Source organism: Vanacampus margaritifer, chromosome 2, assembly GCF_051991255.1.
Source record: "Vanacampus margaritifer isolate UIUO_Vmar chromosome 2, RoL_Vmar_1.0, whole genome shotgun sequence".
NCBI lineage: Eukaryota > Metazoa > Chordata > Actinopteri > Syngnathiformes > Syngnathidae > Vanacampus > Vanacampus margaritifer.
In genome coordinates, this window is record NC_135433.1 from 29,765,853 (window position 1) to 29,784,265 (window position 18,413).

The 18,413-nt window shown below is 38.0% G+C and overlaps 2 protein-coding genes and 1 long non-coding RNA gene across 9 annotated transcripts in view; 1 reads left to right on the plus strand and 2 right to left on the minus strand.

The window, feature by feature from the left end:
* Positions 1–11,730, plus strand: part of pappa2 (pappalysin 2) — a 51,690-nt gene extending 39,960 nt beyond the window's left edge. Inside the window, exons 24-27 of the mRNA XM_077559572.1 lie at positions 476–597; positions 4,647–4,718; positions 6,208–6,306; positions 10,851–11,730. Coding sequence (XP_077415698.1) covers positions 476–597; positions 4,647–4,718; positions 6,208–6,306; positions 10,851–10,964 — 407 coding nt within the window. The 3' untranslated portion in view covers positions 10,965–11,730. The remainder of the gene's footprint in view (positions 1–475; positions 598–4,646; positions 4,719–6,207; positions 6,307–10,850) is intronic.
* On the minus strand, positions 642–4,698 carry LOC144044882 (uncharacterized). The gene is made up of 3 exons (XR_013291379.1): positions 4,623–4,698; positions 1,547–1,582; positions 642–752 (listed from the first exon to the last, which is right to left on the minus strand). It is a non-coding gene; the product is annotated as an uncharacterized LOC144044882 (long non-coding RNA).
* An 884-nt stretch (positions 11,731–12,614) lies between the features above and the next one.
* Positions 12,615–18,413, minus strand: part of astn1 (astrotactin 1) — a 325,383-nt gene continuing 319,584 nt past the window's right edge. For all 7 annotated transcript variants that reach the window (XM_077557705.1, XM_077557701.1, XM_077557704.1 and 4 more), the window contains exon 24: positions 12,615–15,792. In XM_077557705.1, the coding sequence (XP_077413831.1) occupies positions 15,555–15,792 (238 nt within the window). In that variant the 3' untranslated portion in view covers positions 12,615–15,554. The remainder of the gene's footprint in view (positions 15,793–18,413) is intronic.

Consider the following 18,413-nt stretch of genomic DNA (forward strand, 5'->3'; position numbering starts at 1 on the left):
CAGTGGGGTGATAAAGGGCGACACAACACAAGACTCAATAAGGGGTGTCAAAAAGATGCATGTGTTTATTATCTATTTAGAAATTTATCACAGTTTGACACAAATGCAATCCATTCTGTTCGCAAAGCTTTTTAGGTCCTACTGGGGAACCTTTGATCCACTGTAAGTTGTGAATGCTAGTGAATGTCTTATAAGTGTGAAGAACAGCGTGCAATGATCCCTGTGATGTCCAGGGCCAACTCCTTGACTGTACGCTCCCCACTTGACTTTTTAATTGCTTGTATCACAATATTTAAGTCTCTGGAGTTCCTGAACACACTTGAAGTATGAAATTACACAACCATTTTTTTTTTCATGAAATGTCTATTTTTCGCATTCATATCTAATTCAGGTGGAAACATAAAGTATTACGTTAATAATGACAGTTTTTCAACTTTCCAATAAGAAAATTTACTTTTATATCTTTTCCGAGCAGGTGCTGTTTGCTACCCTACATGCGTTTTGACCCCGGACATGGATCTTCATGACCCAGTGGTTCTGCCCAATGGCTCTACAGTTGGCTCGTTAAAACACTGGATGCTTCCGATCAAAGTTCAGGTGAGATCTACATGAATAATACTCATGATCTAGATTACATTTATAGCAATGACATTAATGTTCATTGACCAATCTCACACAATCTCGGGCATCAGCTAGTTAATTTCTTCTTCTGTAGACTGGGAGTCATCTACGTTCCATCCCACTGCTCAATTCTAAGGAAAATACCAAAAGAAAGAAAACTCCACTCGTGCACGCACTTAAAATTTGACTTTGCGCTAGACTTTTACTCTTGCACAAAAATAGAGTCCTAAATCTTTACAATTTGAATTTTTGACCTACAATTTCAGTTGCTTTGTGTAACAGCAGAATGCAGTTAAAACAGATTCATGGACACAATGAAACATGCTGCACTCTAAAAACAATTGGGTTAAAAGTAACCCAATTATGGATCATAAATGGACCGAACATTTGACCTAACTTTCTGGGTTGTTTTATACAAAATGACCAAATTCTTTTACCCTAAAGTAAAGTAAAGGATCTGATCAATATTTATGAGTTGTTTTACACTAAAAGACCCATTTCTTGACACAAAGATGGGTCAAATAACCCAAGTAGAGGATTAGTCCATTTTTGACCCATAGTTGGGTTATTTTTGACTCAACTGTTTTTAGAAGTGAAATAACTTAATATTGTGGACTTGTACGACACTGCAGATACTATGTAAATGCCAGTCGGCATGCAGCAACAGTCCGGCATTGTGAGTCCCCCTTTGGGCTTTTCTGGAATCATTGGTCTGTTTTCCAGCGAGAATCAGATTTAATATGATTAATAGCGGACATAAATTGCATGTCGAATGTGAAGTCAAAGGTCAAAGTAGTACATGTTCTTATTTTGTGGTCGAACAGTCATAATTTTCCAATGATCCCTTACGATTTGCTATCCAGGTCAGCTTGTGAAATTTGAAAACCATTGGCAGCTTTTGTAAAAAAGTGGTTGTTTTGTTTACCTGTTGCCATGTAACCAATCTGGACCATCATGAAAGCTGAGCCACCGAAAAACAGAGAAGAAATAAATCCTTCAGAATGAATAATGCACTGAAACAGCTGGTGGTCCGAACAACAGCATGCAGTAAAACAAGTTGCCGGTACTTACTGTTGACCCATCTTTATGGATTGACTAATATGCAGTCAAATTCCGTGTACAAATAATAGCACTCCTGCCTTGCCTGCTTCCCTGCAGCGCTTGGGTCCACCTGCCACTCCGCTACAGTGAACCTCCACACTTGGAATTTAAACGTGTTTTTGTTTGACTTTTCGTTCTGTATCAAGGACATTATGTAACGGTGAAAACCATGAAATATACTTGGCCAAAAGTAGAAAGTCCAACTGTTTAAAATAAAGGGCCATTTCTAACATCTGAAATGGTTGAATAGATAAATAAAATCAGTTACTGGTGCGATACAGAGATAAGAATATTTGTAAGATTTTGTCATTTTTATTATGACAATGATCCCATTGACCTCATATTAGATCTAGTGTATTTCCGTTGCTGAGACAACAAAAATGTTTGGCTTGGCATCACTTGCCACTAAAGTCTCGCTGCAATTTTAAGGTGATAGGCTTGACAATAGGCTTGAAGTGCTGAGTAAAGTTTTGCGTAATTTGTACACACACAGGCAGATTGTTAAATCAAAAGTCCAGTCCATCCAGCAGGCCAAGAAATGTGGTCTTTCTTCTTTCATCATATCGTTGGCAATAGCCAGATTGATCATTGTGATTCACTTAAGGGAGTTCTCCACATTACCAATCAGGGACCGCTCCAATGTTATCTTTTCGGGAAATGCGGGACATTCAGTACAATACTTCAAACTGATTGGGCAATGCCCAATTTGTGCACATCTACCAAACTTTTGTTTTGACCAAACTTTACCAGTTAGAAAGGCATGAAGCGCCTCTCGCTGTTCTTCATTCAACAAGGAAAACTGTGAGTAATTCTGCAACAACAGAATCAATTGCAGCGTCCATTCATCCATGTTAAGTTTGTTTTCAATGGCCTTGGCGCTTCTTGTTTTCGTCACAGCCTTATATCCTGCCTCGTACGGATCGGATTCTTGGGGGTCTGTGAACTCGCAAATCCCACGAGAATTCAGCGTATGCCCCTCCCCCACCAGGAAAAAAATAATAATTCTATGCCCCCTCAACTCTCCACAGCAACTACAGATAGTATAATTTGTCTATAAAAATCTTGTAAGTGCACCTTTACAGAGGAGCTTATACTCCTTGCACAGTCTCTGCCACCTAGTGTAGTGGATGTGCAATTACACTGTAATCTAGAATGGTTATAAAAAAAAAAAGGGGTTACACTGGCATCGGCCCCCATCATCCCCAACCAAATACATTATTTTCTCTGTGTTTATTCTAAAGTAAGACTCCTTACTTCTTGTACATCCTATGTAGTGATTGTTCAATAAAGTGATAACCAAAAAAAACATTAAAATTCATGTTAATATAAATTGTTGGATTTTTGGAGTTGACTAAATAATTGTCAAGTTTTTTTTTAGCAAAATATTTTATTTCTTAAGTGTAACCGCCTATCACACTCCCAGTGTGTATTTGAATGTGTGTCTAAATGTTTTTGCATTACTGGGAATAAGTGCATTCCGCAAGCGGAAAGTTTGTAGTTGACGTCAAATTTTCAGAGGAAACACATACACACTCACACAATGGACAAAGTTGATGGACTGCCAGATTTTGCTTGAACGTTGGATCATGTTACACGGCATCATATCTCATGAATAGACTCAAAGTAAATGCTGTCAACACTGACTCACTTTTGCCTTGCTTTTGGGTGGTCGGTCAGCCTGCCAGACAGTCAGTGAGTGTGACCTTACCAAGGTCAAATAGTTGGATAGACGCTTGCTTACAACATACTCCTCACGCTGCCTTGTGATTTCAGGGCAATGTGTTATCGCAAATTAATAACCCACTGGGGGGGGGTGGGGGGTGGTCGGGGGTAGGTTTTATCTCATGGTCAATAAACAGTTGTGATTTCAGACCAGTAATCGTGTTTCTTCTGTTGCAAGTTGTTATTTATTTTTTATTTTTTTTAAAACAGATGGGAAATTGAAAATGAATTAAACAATTATCATTCCCTCCATCATCCATTCATCTGGCTCATTGGGGTCCAGTTTACAGGCACAACACAGAGTAGCAAAGAAGAAATGAACTGTCTACTGTGAGTCTGTCTCGGATGGCCGTCCTCACCCAATCTCATTCTGACAAGGAAACTCATTTCAGCTGCTTGTAACTTATTCTTTTTGTCAGTACGTGTCTATAGAAGAGGACGGGAACTTAGATTAACCGATAAAATTAGAGTTAAGCCTGCTCGATCACAGACTTCAACCCGGATGGCTTCATTGACCCTTTTTCAACAGATTTGGATGAGTTTATTCACAAGCCGACAGCTTCACATTGTCGTGTTCTGCGATACATCAGCAAATGCTGAAGGTTACAGGTTGAGGAGTCCATCCAGGAAACCTCTTTGCAAATGGAACATATGAAATTCACAGGCTTGTCTGTGCCGTTGGCTGGGCAGAATTGAGACAATTTGGTGCTGAGGAGTATTTTCAATTTGCAGCATTAATGTGGACCGGCACATTTGGAGGGACGTTTAATTCTTCGAACCCATAAATGATTGCAGAGGACATGCCATATTTGCATGTCTAAACCTATAAAAATGCATGATTTGGATGATGTCAACACTTCTGGTTCATGATTGGATCCTAGCTAACCAATCACAATTGCAAGTTGATTTGCATGATGTTTATGTTAAAAATGTTACATATAAGCGTGGTAAGTTTACAACCCGTTACAGCCATACTATCCTGGCTTCCACTATAACTAATAAAAATGTGAGATAAACCCAACATTTTTTCCATGTTGCTCTTATGTGGAAAAAAAGTCAAAATCAGCAAAAAATAAAATAAAAAGCCCAAGCAGAAAAAATGCGTGTCTGAAATTAAGGCACTCCTGTTTTGACTCTTTGACCGTTATATTTCTTTGATGTAAGGTTGCTCAACTTACCTTATTCTATGCTTTGATTTCCAGTCCATTGTCTGCACAGGGATGATGAAGTGGTACCCGGCCCCTGAAAACATTCATTGCATTCAGTCATGTGAGGTAAGAGACAAAAGAGCTGCGTAGTATTGCATCAGTACTTGGTTGTGTGGGAATGCATTTCCCCCCCAACATTCCGTTCCTGTCCATTAACCCATGCATCTCGTGAAGACCAACACCACAGGCATCAATGTCACCGGGTTTTTGAGACCGTTAAATGGCTGAATGTCTTTTTGAATCTTGACTGACATTGCATCGGGCCAAGAAATACAAAAATATGTATTGCTTCACAGAGATAATATTTCACAGATCTGATGTTTGCGGTCCATTTGGAAATGTCAACATTCTTAGATGTCATACAAGAGAACAATTTAAACAATTGTAAACACAACTGAACTATCAAATATGAACTTAATGATGAATAAACTCACCATTTGTATTTGCCAGCAAATGAAGAACAAATACAACGTGCTCAGTCTATCAACAGGTCAACATGATTAAATTGGGATTTCTAATATCAAAAACATACCTAGTTGTGCAGTTGTTTTTACTTGAAACTTTTTTTGTGTCCCGCATTAAAATCTGTAATGATCACTGGCGAGCAAAGCACCATTTCGGTGTCGTTCCTCGTTTAATTTGCAGTACCTGCTCCTCTAAAGCTCCAAAGCCGGATGTTGTTTGGATATCATTTGTTTGCTTCAGAAAATCCTGGAACTACTGTTGGAACACAAACTGTTGATGAAACACATTCTCCTTAACTGCCGGCAAACATTTTCCTCTTTCGCTTCGCAGTGAATGTTGTGAGGCAAAACAATTCCCTAAAAACTGGTGTTCCATAACAACACTAATTATTACAGACCACATGTGTTTCTCGTATATTTTCCTTTCCTTTTCTTTTTCTTTTTAACTCGTAATCATTGACAATTAGCGTAAATGTCATCCAAGTCATGAGCCACTATGTAACTCACACAAAGCTAATAACAGCCTTTAGAAATACGTAGCTACCTTTCTGTCAGAATATCAGTATAAATGGAGGTCAAAGTTAAAGACGATTGTGGTTTTGGGGAATATTGGAACAGGCCTTGAAGGTCAAACGCTCAAATAAGCAAACAGCACAGGATATCGTATTGCGTATTAGTTTTAGTCAATACTCATGTGTGCTTAGAGATGAGGAAATCTCTTCCTTAACTTTCAACCAGCCTAACTACTTATCTTGTATAAAACAGAATCTGATCTGAGCCATCTCCGAGGGCCCAGTCTGCTGATTCACATTTTCTTTTGCATCATACCAATAGCTGTGTGTGTGCGTCACTACGAGAGAAAATTGTTGGAAGATTGGTACTAGTGGGGACGTGTGTGATTTTTGTGGACATCACTGTCATTGAAGCACAAACTAAAATATTGTTGGGAATGCTGGTTGACTTGGCTTTGGAAAACTCATTTTGATTTGAGTGATAATCTAGGAAGTATTACATTTAATTGAAAATGTACTTTTATTAGCTTGATTCCACAATCATAACAAATAGTTCTCTTGTTCAAAACCTGTGTGCAGCCTTTCGGTGGCGATGGCTGGTGCGACACCCTCAACAATCGGGCTTATTGCCAGTATGACGGAGGAGATTGCTGTCCTTCTACGCTATCCTCCAGAAAGGTAAATTGTGTTTCCCCGCCTGCTTTATCAATCCCAAATTGAAATGATGCATTCCCTGAGATTCGTATTGATAATCAAAATTGACCATATTTTTTCAAGGATAATCTTGTAAAACGAATGGTTTCACGGCATGCAATTTGTCATGGAGATGGTGCATAGAGGCTTTGAAAGTCAGATTCTTCCTGTTTATAGTTATAGTTGTTTATAGAAATTTGTCTCTGGCATGAGTGCTGTGCCGGTGGGCAGGAGACATCCAGAAAGCAAACAAATCCACATCTCCACTACTTTTTCCTCTCTCCTTTCAAAGACTGCACCTATTTAGTCTCTCTACTTTGAGTTTGCAGATCAAATGATACACATAAACAGGTTTTCACCACCTCGCACTTGTCAACCCATGCTACTTCAGAAATATTAAGTTTAAAATTTAAACTCGCTGCATTGGAATACCATTGATTCAACTAAGATAAAACAATATCTTGCAAAACATGGTCCCCCGCAATTGTTTCACCTTTTGGTGTCTTATGTCTTCCTTCGTGATCTAGGAAGTGGCCTGCTAACATTTTAGCAGCCAAACAATGATGTCACACCATGAATTTTACTCCCTTTATATCCATAAAGCTTGCTCTACTTTGTAGCTGATTTTATATATTTTTTTTGCAGAATGTACGGTTCTTTTTATAAAACTTGAGGAAATAGTCAGAAAATCTACATATTTTGTTGAGGTCATTTTGACACCTTTAGGCACCTTAAAAGAGAATACATCACTTTGCCACTTCCTTCCTGACACTGAAGGCTTATTGGGGCATAGTGATAATTTGTACCTGTTTAAATAAAGGTTAAATAAAAATGCTTGAAAAGAAAACATGAGCTGTATAATAATACACATGTAAAAAAAAATATGTGAAAGCTTTTCTTGGACTATTTAACCCTTTTCAACAGTAAAAATATCCTTCTATTTTCCCGTTGTGTATAAAAACTGTAGTTTGTTTATTAAAGGGATACTTGAATCATTGAGCCATTTTAAGCAGTAAAAAGTTAATATTTTGTCCATAATTAATTTGATAACTATTATTTTTCATGTACAATTAATACCTTTAAAAACAAATTTTCCACTTGGATGACATCACTTGTGCTGAGGAAGTAGGTAATGACCAATGATGGCTCACCTGTTTTCTGGGTTTGGTCAGCAAACTGAGCCCTGATTGGCCTTTACCTTCAGTAATTTCTGGACTATAAGGCGCACCTTACTATAAGCCGCACTAGCTAAATTTGGGGAATACTCGAGTTTGTTACACATAAAAGCTGAATCCAACTGTAAGCCACAGATGTTTTAATGTTACCACACCGGGTTCCCGCTACTTTCTTTTCCATAATGAGGGCGCAAATTGTCTAGTCGCTCCTACTGTATTTGGGCTCACTTTGTTTGTTATGCTCTGCATGACGCTCTTGTGCTTCCTTTATAGTGTGATCTTGTGATCTGATGGATAAGCCACACCTCTGTATTAGCCTCAGAGTCAAATGCAAGTGAAAAAAGTAGCGGCGTATAGTACAGAAATTACTGTACTTCCTCAGCACAGGTGATGTCATCTTCAGTGAGATTATTCCTTTTTAAAGGTACTAATTGTACATGAAAAATAATGAAGTTATCAAATTAATTAGGGACAATTTTTAAAAACTTTTTACTCTTGAAAATAGCTCAATGAGTCAAGTATCCCTTTAATTGAGAGTAATTACCTTTAAAGAAAACAAAATCATTTTAATGTGGCTCATCTAAAAACTAATTATTACTTAGATTTAAATCACTGATCTTAACAGACATGAAAAATAACAAATGTAAATACTGCCATGTCATGTTCATTTCCCCTAGATCCTTTATGCTTTAAGATTTGGAACACGGTGTGTATTCAATTGCCACCCATTCAGCGGCTCCGATACCCTAATAGGTATTTTGGCCTACATGGTTGAACTTCTTGTTTCCTTTTCACCTACTGCACATTATGACTCACGGGAGCTCCTTCCTAAATGGAGAAGGAATATGAATCTGTCACAATAAAAGGGCTGCCAGAAGACTGCCACAAACTCCCTTTTACTGTGGAAAAACAGGAGGGAAACGTCAGCAGGCAGGAAGCATTGAGGTGCTGAAAGGTCGGTGGCTCATTTGGTCACAGCAGCTAGGCGAGTCAGTTATGCTCAGGAAGTGAACTCAAACATCCTGTCTGTCGTGATAGTTGATGGAATATGGAATCGTTGTAGCCTTCAAAATATATTAGGATTTTTTTTTAGTATTGTGGCATTGCTGCTTCTTCATTGGGTATAGTAAACACCATTCATTGTGACAGGACCACTGATTGGAGCTGATTTTTGTCATGTATAGATGTGTAGCATAGTTTAGTTAGCTGAGCTACCACACAATCAATTGTGCCATTGAGGTGATAAAATTACCAAAGCAGTAAAGACAACAAACCTAAATAATGAGACGGCTTCAGTAGCCTGAGTCAAACGATTGCTCCGCTATCAAGCTTGTGCGAATCCAAAACAATCAGCAGTGGAGGTGTGCCTCCCACTCCTCTTCTTGCCTTACTTGCTGTCATTCCTTTCATTACCTCCCACTTTCCAAGAGCAAATGTTTACATATCTTGCTACAGACTTCTTCGCGGGGCACCAGAGTTTGTTTTACAACCTGTGGTGGTGGCTCGCTTCCTAGACAGATCTGGCTGCTCTTGTTGTTGACTCTTAACATGAGTTAAACGGTTCACCTCCACCTACGTCGATGTGTTCCTCCCTTCTGTTCCCTGAAGCTTTTTTGTTGTTCAAAGGCCAAGTTCAACCAATTGACACCAAGTGCTTTATTTGCTCTCCTCTCCTTTCTTTAAGCCCGAAAGGATTAAGCCTTTAAAAGATCCCACTTGGGTTCCTAAGCGCTACTTTTTTGGCAAAGCATAACTGAGACATTTGATCGATAGCTGCTAGCCATGGATGGCTAGTCGATGCAAATGGCACAGTAGAAGAAAAAACGTCTCGGATAGTTTTTATACACCATCCCACCTCTTTGTATGTTACTTAGTTGTACTTACATGTTCACAATCACATAGTTTTTAATAATTCAAAATCTCGTCTTGTTATTGATAGCAAAACTGTGTGTGTTAGCTTACCTGTCTTTGTGGGTAGTGACAAATTCAGTAGACGTTGCAGCTGTTGTGTGTTTAATCTTTGAGCTACAAACCCTTCATTTTACCATCGTCTTTTTGACAACTTCATCGACAATGTAATCCATCCAAATTGAATAATCCTTGAGGCTCCTTCCATCACCGTTGTGTTCAGTGTACCCACTTCACACTGCAAAGTGCACAGCAACGCTGACTAGGTTACCTGGTTGACAAAAATGACACCCCTTAAATTTCTTTATCTCTTTCCTCTAACTGTGTTGAAAATGAAACATTCCAACTATGAACAATATAACTTGTCAAGACATGTAGCTCAAGTCAAGTCGAATCACTTACATCCCAACTCCCAGGTCAAGTCATTCTTAAGTTTTTGGCAAGCAAGTCACAAGTCCTTAAAATGGCAACTCGAGTCCCCCATCTCTGGAAAACAACCTTCGTCTGATTGGTTAATTCCTGATATGTGGATGTCTTCAATGCGTTGGCTCTGGTGAAATGTAGAAGGCTGTCTGTGGAATTGTGGTTGGCCATGATCCCCTCTGAGGCGGGCATGGCAGTAATGGTGGACAAATGAAGCTTCGCAAATCACTTGCAATATTTTTTTTACTCCTCTAGATGGTGCTCTTGGGTTAAAACTTTAAAGTCAAGTGCAATGGGAATTGATTACATCTCCGCAGCATCTTTAAACCAAGATTGGCATCTTGAGGTGTCAAAAAATATCGCAAGTGCTTCATGAAGCTTCATTTTCCCATCGTTACCTGGCAGCCATGCAACAGGCCCCCAGTTTGCGTGTCTGTCCTAATAACAATAATACTGTATGTTGATCATGTGTTTTTTGTTTTATAGTTCTTATAGAGTAATAGTTACTAGTGGCGACCTGGCGATTCGATTCGTATCACGAATCGTAGGTCACGATTCGATTCGATTAATCCAGATGCGTATCTATAAATTGATTATTGCGATTTTTTTTTTGTACTCAAATTTGGAAAATACTTATCAGTAAACTTGTACATGTACACTGTCAGATTTGTATGAAAATGTATTTATTTATCTGAAAATTCAGGTTGCAGTCTGTTTCATGTTTGAACAGCACTGAAATCAAATATTAAGGCTTAATGTTCCATAAATATAACATTCTTCCATGCTTAATGTGTGAATCCTAACCCTAAGTAAGATGTTTTGTTGAATATTCCCATCAAAAAAATTTGGTTTAAAAATCGATTCGAGAATTGCGTGCTGTAATATCGCGATATATTGTCGAATCAATTTTTTCTAACACCCCTAGTTACTAGTATGATGTGATCAGTCACGTTCCATGTATTTTGAAATACCAAAAATACAAAGTATTGGAGAATTCTGAATATGATCCTTGTTTTCTGCTAGGTGATTCAATTTGGGGCAGACTGCAATCAGGATGAGTGCACTTGCCGCGATCCGGATGCAAAGGAGAATAAGAGCAAAGCCAAGGACCTGGAGGGGGGAGAAGGAATCCCGTAAGATCGATGGGTGCAAGCAAGTGGAGTGGTGTAACATAAGTCAAACTGTAGATAATATAACCAACAAGCAAAAATACTATCTTATCATGCACACAAATGTTTGGAAGGCAAATACATTCTTTTCAAAAAGGTCGATCAGAGTGGTTAAGGACTGTTGCCAGTTATAGCATAGGTAAATAAAAATGTGTTTTCATGTGTATGAGGGAACTCAAAATGGTGTAGTATAAGTATGTGATGAAGCAATTCATGTGATACAAATGAGGTTTGCTGCTGCTATTATGTATCATCTAATTATCCAAAATTATCAGAATAGTTTTAGCACAACCTAGGACTTGTATTTCTGACTATTAACATTAGGAATGTAAATGTGTATTGACTAAAACAGTACGTATATACTATACTAAATGTTGCTCACATTCAAACAACGCAGTCGGCGATAACCGTAAATAACACATTTTATTGGACATTTCCACAAAGTTAATGTTGACAAATGATTTTCACCAGCTTCTGTTGTAGTACATATGTGACTGTTGCGTAAACAACTACTCAAAAACCTTGTGGATTCTCTTTGTGACAATTGGAGTTGGAAAAATGTCCGGGTCAATACAGTGTATGAGAGGAAAACACCCTGCCATCGTTGTATTATCACAAGACACATACTTTTCAAGAAAAATCAAATAACATATCCACAAGAGGATCAAGTGTATCTATGTTAAGTATTTTATTGAATAAATAGAAATTATATTTATCTTTTTTCAGTGGTTTGACCTTTTTCCCCCCCTAATTTATAAAAACACATAAAGCACATGACTGCAGTTACTGTATGTTATCTTCCTAAACTCTTTTCCAAAGATCTTAAAGCCGTGAGTGATGCAATACTGGTACACAAAATGATAAGCTGACTAAGCAATTTAATAGAAAGAAATGAATCTGCATGCACTTACCTTTGTTGCTGACACAGGTTAGTGCATGAAAGCATTGCACGGATCCATTTTACCGTTTGCGCCGTTGAGGGCATGAACACAGCCGATTCCATTCACCAGCAATCTAAGCGGCTGCACACTCTCCTCTCACATGGAGACATCTGTGTGCGGAAAAAGGATGCAAGGACTGCAGCGTTGCCACTGCGCTTGGCCAGTGTGGCAACAGACAACCTAAGTGGGCATCCTCATTAAATGCAGAGTGAGCTTGTGATCACAACTTACATATGTCCGTGGACCTCACGTGTCTATTATATCCCCACCACTGGTTATTCCACACAAAGTTGAGTGACTTAAAAACTACAATAATGATGATATGATGGGCTGGGAGGCGCATCGTGGGGAGCCATCGGATGAAGGTGCGTCATATGTCCTAATTTGAATTGCACTGGACATTTGACCTCTTATTTCCACGGTTCCCTTTTATCTACGGGAACTGTCTGGATGCCAACTGCAACAGGAGACGATATCCGAATTTTCATGTTGTAGCACAAATGTACTCTAGCACCAATCTCTGTTTATAAACAAATGATAAACATTCCCACATTATGGTTGCATACGTGTGCAATACATTCTACGTATTAAGATTACAAGTAAATGAAGAAAATCGTTTGTACTTGATCTCCGAAATGGGTTCATTTTGTAGTGGACAGAAATCACATCCACACGACCACATTTCATGTCTTTATTTTTGAAGTAGCAAAGTGAAAATGTCGACTTGATGACAGCCACATTTAAAAACAGAATCATGCAGGTACTAGTTGGTTCCCTCAGTGCTATGTCGTTTTCACTATTGAGAAACACAATGTTGTAAGATCCTTTAGATGTTTCGTACCATTTCAATTTGTTTATATTCAGATAGAATAAATGAAGCAGGTCTGCTTTTCACATTAGAACGTCAAAGACTGAGCTACACAGCGAATAGGACAATACAGGCCATCAGCTATCTTGGGAAGCTACAAGCATTTATATACAGAAGGAAAACAATGCAATGTAGGTGTAAAACACTCTGCTTCCTCTACAAATATCTAACATTCATTCTATTGTTAAGAAATTTGTTTGCAATTAAGATATACTTTTGGACACTTGTAGGCCACTCTACGGTAAAGACGAAAAATCTAATCAAATCAAAGACCAAGACAATCTCTTTTAACATAAATATACTTTGCACAGTTTAAACAATAATAATAATAACAATAATAATCAAGGTTCAAGACAGTTAAAAAAAAGTAATTAGTGAACTACCACAATGACAGTAATGAGTCGCGTTTTAGTTACATGAGCATTTAAAACAAGAACAAATGCTTTCAGGTAAGTATTGTAAGTATGATATAGTAGAAATATCCCAGTAAGTCAACAAACCTCTGTCACATCTTCAATCAAAATGACCAACCATCAATTAATTCTACATTCAGCAGCGTGTCTCTAAAATTCGATTTTTCGAAATTTGTCAAGCTTGTAAAAACGCACTGCATTTTTTTCTCACCACAGCAAATCCATCTGTTTACCTGTATCTACCCATGCCTACTAACATTTCCTGTCAAGGCAACCAACCCACGCAAATCTCTGGTGCAAATTGTTTGACTGGTGTAGTGATCCAGTAGATGCAGGCTTGAAATGAAAAATGTTATCGTGAGAGTTCAGCAAGCGCAACGGGGCTGTGTGAACTCTGTTGACTGAACTTGACCAGCAGGCAGCCAGCAACTGTCAGAGCCCCAATTCTTATTAAGCGGAGCCTGCTGAGAACAGACCACTTTCTCTTCCAGTCAAATTAGAGCTTTGACTTTTCACGGGCCGTCTTGTGTTTTCGCTTTTGTAGTTGCTTGCTAGCTGGATATGAAAGGCCAGACACATTGCAGGCAGGATGCATGATGTTTCAATGACGTGTATGCAAATGATAGTAGTTACGTTATGTCTGCATGAAGATTAATGTGCTTAAGTGCTTTTTTTCTTTCATTAAGCGTGTCCTGAAACTTTTTTCTCAAAGTTACCACACTTACATACATTTATAGTCATTTCTCAATTATAGGATTCTCCCCAAGTTATTTTTTCTTTTATTCTACACTTCAGATTACGACCATATAAAGATAATTGCGGCACGCCGTTTATTTGAACTTCTTCGCCTTCTCTCCAAACACGTTTCAGAAGTTTGAAAACATTTCAATTCGACATTTCTTCAAAAATCTCTACTTGAGAGTAGACTGAAGACAAAAAAAAACTTTATGTTACAAAACATGACAAATGAAAAACATAAATAAGATTAAAGGTCCGTTCAAATTTCTTAGCCCCCCCCCCGTTAGTCGTTAAAAATGAGTCTGTTGCATGGTTAAAGATTGACATCTATGCAGTTTGTCAATTGTTTGGAATAATAAATGCAAAAGGCATGCCAAATGAGCCGATGAATCAGATTTTGGCATAGTTGTGACGCGGATTGGCTTCTCATTATTTAAATCCACTTCCTGGTTGACACACACCCGCCGCGACACCCCCCCCGCTTAACTCAGGAAAAATAGCTGAACGACTACGCGCCTGCTAAAACTTTGCATCACTCTCAGAGGATTTAGGAAAGAATGAATAGCTTCAATTTATTTTGGGGGAATTTCTTATCACAAATGTGTCACGTCTATGTAGATTTTGTGGAAGATGATTTCATCAACATAAGCTTTCCCGCACACTACAAATACATTTCCGGATTTTAAGCGGGTGAGCGAGACAAATTGGCATGTCGCCAAGTCATAAAAATACGGTAAGAATACATACAGTATATTATTTTCTACAACAATATTTAACTTTATAATTTAAAGAGGATGAAATTATGAAGCTTTCAGTAATTGTCACCAAAATTCAGAGAAGCGATCCATGTCTTGTGCCGGGTACATTCACATAAATGGGAGCCCAGTTGCCCCCCCCCCCCCCTTTTTTTTGGGATTTATTTATTGACGCTCACATCATCATTCGTTAGCAAGCAACTTCTTCCTTAGTAAGACCATACATGGCCGCCATGAGACATGGAGAGATCACCAACCACCAATCAGAGGAAAGCCGTATTCACATTAAGTGATTAGTTAGAGCAAACCTCATTTACATAGTGAATATTAGTGAGAAATATACAGTAGTTCTTTGTGGCAGGCGTTTTTGACCAACTCCTTGGCATTTCAAACCAAATTATCTTACAAACTTAATTAACGTACATCAAAGATTAGAACAAAAATTTGGGGCACGGGACCTTTAAATTATTATTATTTTTTTAAAGAAAATCCTATCATGTCAAGACATACAGAAAACCAAAACAAATGATGCAAGGCTCGGTTCAAGGTAACTTTTTAGTTTCACACTTCTATGATGATAAAGTGTTTTGATTTTGTTGTACAGTTATACAACGTACAGTAATGATGACATTATAGTGTGGCAGCGCATGTCTAACATCTTTCTATAGTTAGAAAGAAAAGAAAAGAAAACAGTGACGAGCAATAAAGTTGCTAACGGTGCTGATTTGTCACAGAATAGCTGGAAATCCACCAAGAAAACAAGTTTGCTCTTAATGTGCACACTTAAATGTAAAACTGCCTTTTGTTAGATCTGTCAAAATGTAATAACGCAATAATATAGATTTAGATGTCTTTGGGCTCGCCATAGTCGTTGTACATGACGGTGAGCATCTGCTCATCGCACGCCTTGTGTACGTCCTGGCCCATGTGTGCCCAGTTGACGCCAAAGGCTTTGGTGTCAGTGTAGCGACAGGAAAGGAACTTAAGAGACATCCTGCGAAGGCCGATCTTGGGCTCCTGGAGGAGACCTTTGCACCAAGGCGACAGTTCCTTTAACTGCGACAGGATCAGGCCCGCCTTCCTGTTGGAACCAACGACACAGATGCAACGGGAAAGGTTGTTTTCACCAACTTTCATCGTCATTTTCAGCACAATAAGATGCGGTTAGCAATTAGTCAGAGTAGGGATCAAAATAAAATGCTGGTTGTAGTAGGATATGGACAAAATTTGAGCATATGTTGGAAATTCTGAGGTTCTGAAATTGGTGTAAAATGGGTATTAAATGCACTGTTTAAAAATAACGCTCCCAAGTCATTCACACTTTAAAACATGTTTTCATTAGGTGGGTTTCCATCCACCTATTTTTATTTGAATTTTCAAGAATTGCGAAAAAGAAACTGAATGGAAACGGCAGAAATTTAAAAAAAGGCCCAAAATTCGCAAAAAAAAATTCATGCTTGGAGGGGGTGGTTTTTGTAGTGTATCGAAAAAAGGAAAATGCGCATTTTGGCGATGGAAACAGGTTTTGCAAATAAGCGACTACAAAACCTTCGCACGATTCTTTTTATAATTAATTCAAGAAAAAAACGAATGCAATTTTAGATGGCTTTATTAACATCAGCTCTCAAAGTAACGACACACTTCACTCCTCATGCGGGAGGGAAGCCAACAAGACAAACTTCTTCCATTCAGTCCGTCAAAACCAACATTCCCACCTGGAACTCCCCATTGTCCCAAAGTTCCGTCACTACAACGTCATCTTGCGGCACATATTCGCAAAAGAAGAGCGGATGGAAAGGTTCCAGGTGGCGGAGTGGAACCTTCACTTGCCCTCGATGTAGGTTGGCGTGGGTTCGCTTCTCTGCCTGGGAGACCATGTTTGTTTGTGTGAGTGAAAAAAAAGGAGTGGATGGAAATGGGCATAAATCGCATATTCATTTTGCGCATTTTCACAAAATTGGCATAAAAATTTCAAAACATTTGGATGGAAACCTGACTTCTGAAATCCTTCTCATGTTATTTTGTTTTGACTTTTGTAATCAATAAAGGTTTTCAACTAGAAAATCCCATGCACTAAGATCTAAGATCTGTGGTTTAAGTGTTTCATTCATTTATTTGTTTGCCATACTAGGCTAATTTCCTTCATCAGTTAATTTCATCATCAGCTAATTTTTCGATACACTACAAAAACCACCCCCTCCAAGCATGAATTTTTTTTTGGAGAATTTTGGGCCTTTTTTTTTTTTTTGAAATTTCTGCCGTTTCCATTCAGTTTCTTTTTCGCAATTCTTGAAAATTCAAATAAAAATAGGTGGATGGAAACCCACCTAATGAAAACATGTTTTAAAGTGTGAATAACTTGGGAGCGTTATTTTTAAACATAGCAAGCATAAAGGTCATAATGAAACGGCTACATGGCCACACAATGAGAGGAATGTAACAATAACTGCAATGTTGCAAAATCGCAATATTAAAATTGCCACAAAATCGTCATTGTCACGCCGCAATATTTAAAACAGCACATTTGTTAGAATGACAAGGTTGTATTCCATTTGTGTAGTTGTAGCACCCCCTGGTGGTTAGTTTATTAGTGCAGTTTAATTTTAATTAAGAATGTTTGGGCCTCTGCGGCAGTTATTACTCCCATAAATCAGTCATACCAGCAAATATTTGTTAAAATCTCTGACAAAAACTAGATTTTTCGATTTTTTTGATTTTAAACACAGCATTGAGAACTATATGATACTTTGTGCCGCTAAGCCAATAGGAGCACATGACAATGGCATGTGACATGGCATGGCCACGTCTATTTTCTTTGTCACTGCTGTTATGTAGAAAAACACAGTTTATTTTCCAACAATATCGTCGGTTTTTTTGACAGTATTGTGAGCTTCTTATTTATTTATTTTTGTCGCCAACCTCCCCACAAAATCAATTGTCATATTAGGTGAAGGATCTTTTGAACCAACATGCTTTGTTGGGAAATGCGGGGGGATTGCAAATCCCACACATCCAAGATCAATATTTATTCTACAAAAGAGAGCTGTAAGGATAATAACAAAGTCAAATAGTAGAGAATCATCAAAAAAAAATTTTTTTATTACGTTAAGAGCTTTGAAATTTGAGGACTTGGTAAATGATAAAATTGCACTTATAATGTATGAATTGTATTATAAACAGTAAGACAAAAGAATATAGGATTAAAAGTTTAATGTCTTACTATTAGTGGTGTGAAGGTATGAAATGACCTTGATGATGAATTAAAAGGGAGTCAGACAATTTTAGTTATCGAAAAGTTATTGAAAAATATCAGAATGTAAGTTGATGTTTGGATCTTGTTTTGTTAATGTTATTTTCATTTATGTGTGATATTTGAGATAATTGCTTTGAGTGGTCTGATCTTGTAAAGAGGGTAAGCGAAAATAAGCGTGAGCTTCTGCCTATGCCTTTCCCGGTCTGTATGTGTTTCTTTTTTATGGCGGACCTGTACAGGTGTGGTATTTTTTTTCTTTTATGACTGATCGAAATAAATTGTATTCATTCATTCATTGCAATGGAAACCTTCTTTCATTTCAACTATACTACTGACAAATGGGCGCAAGTGTGGAGCAGAAGGTTGTCAGCAACAATAAATATTAAATTGCTCTTTTGAATGCAAATGTACTGGTTGCCCAGGTGCAAGCAGATCAAAAATGTACTTGT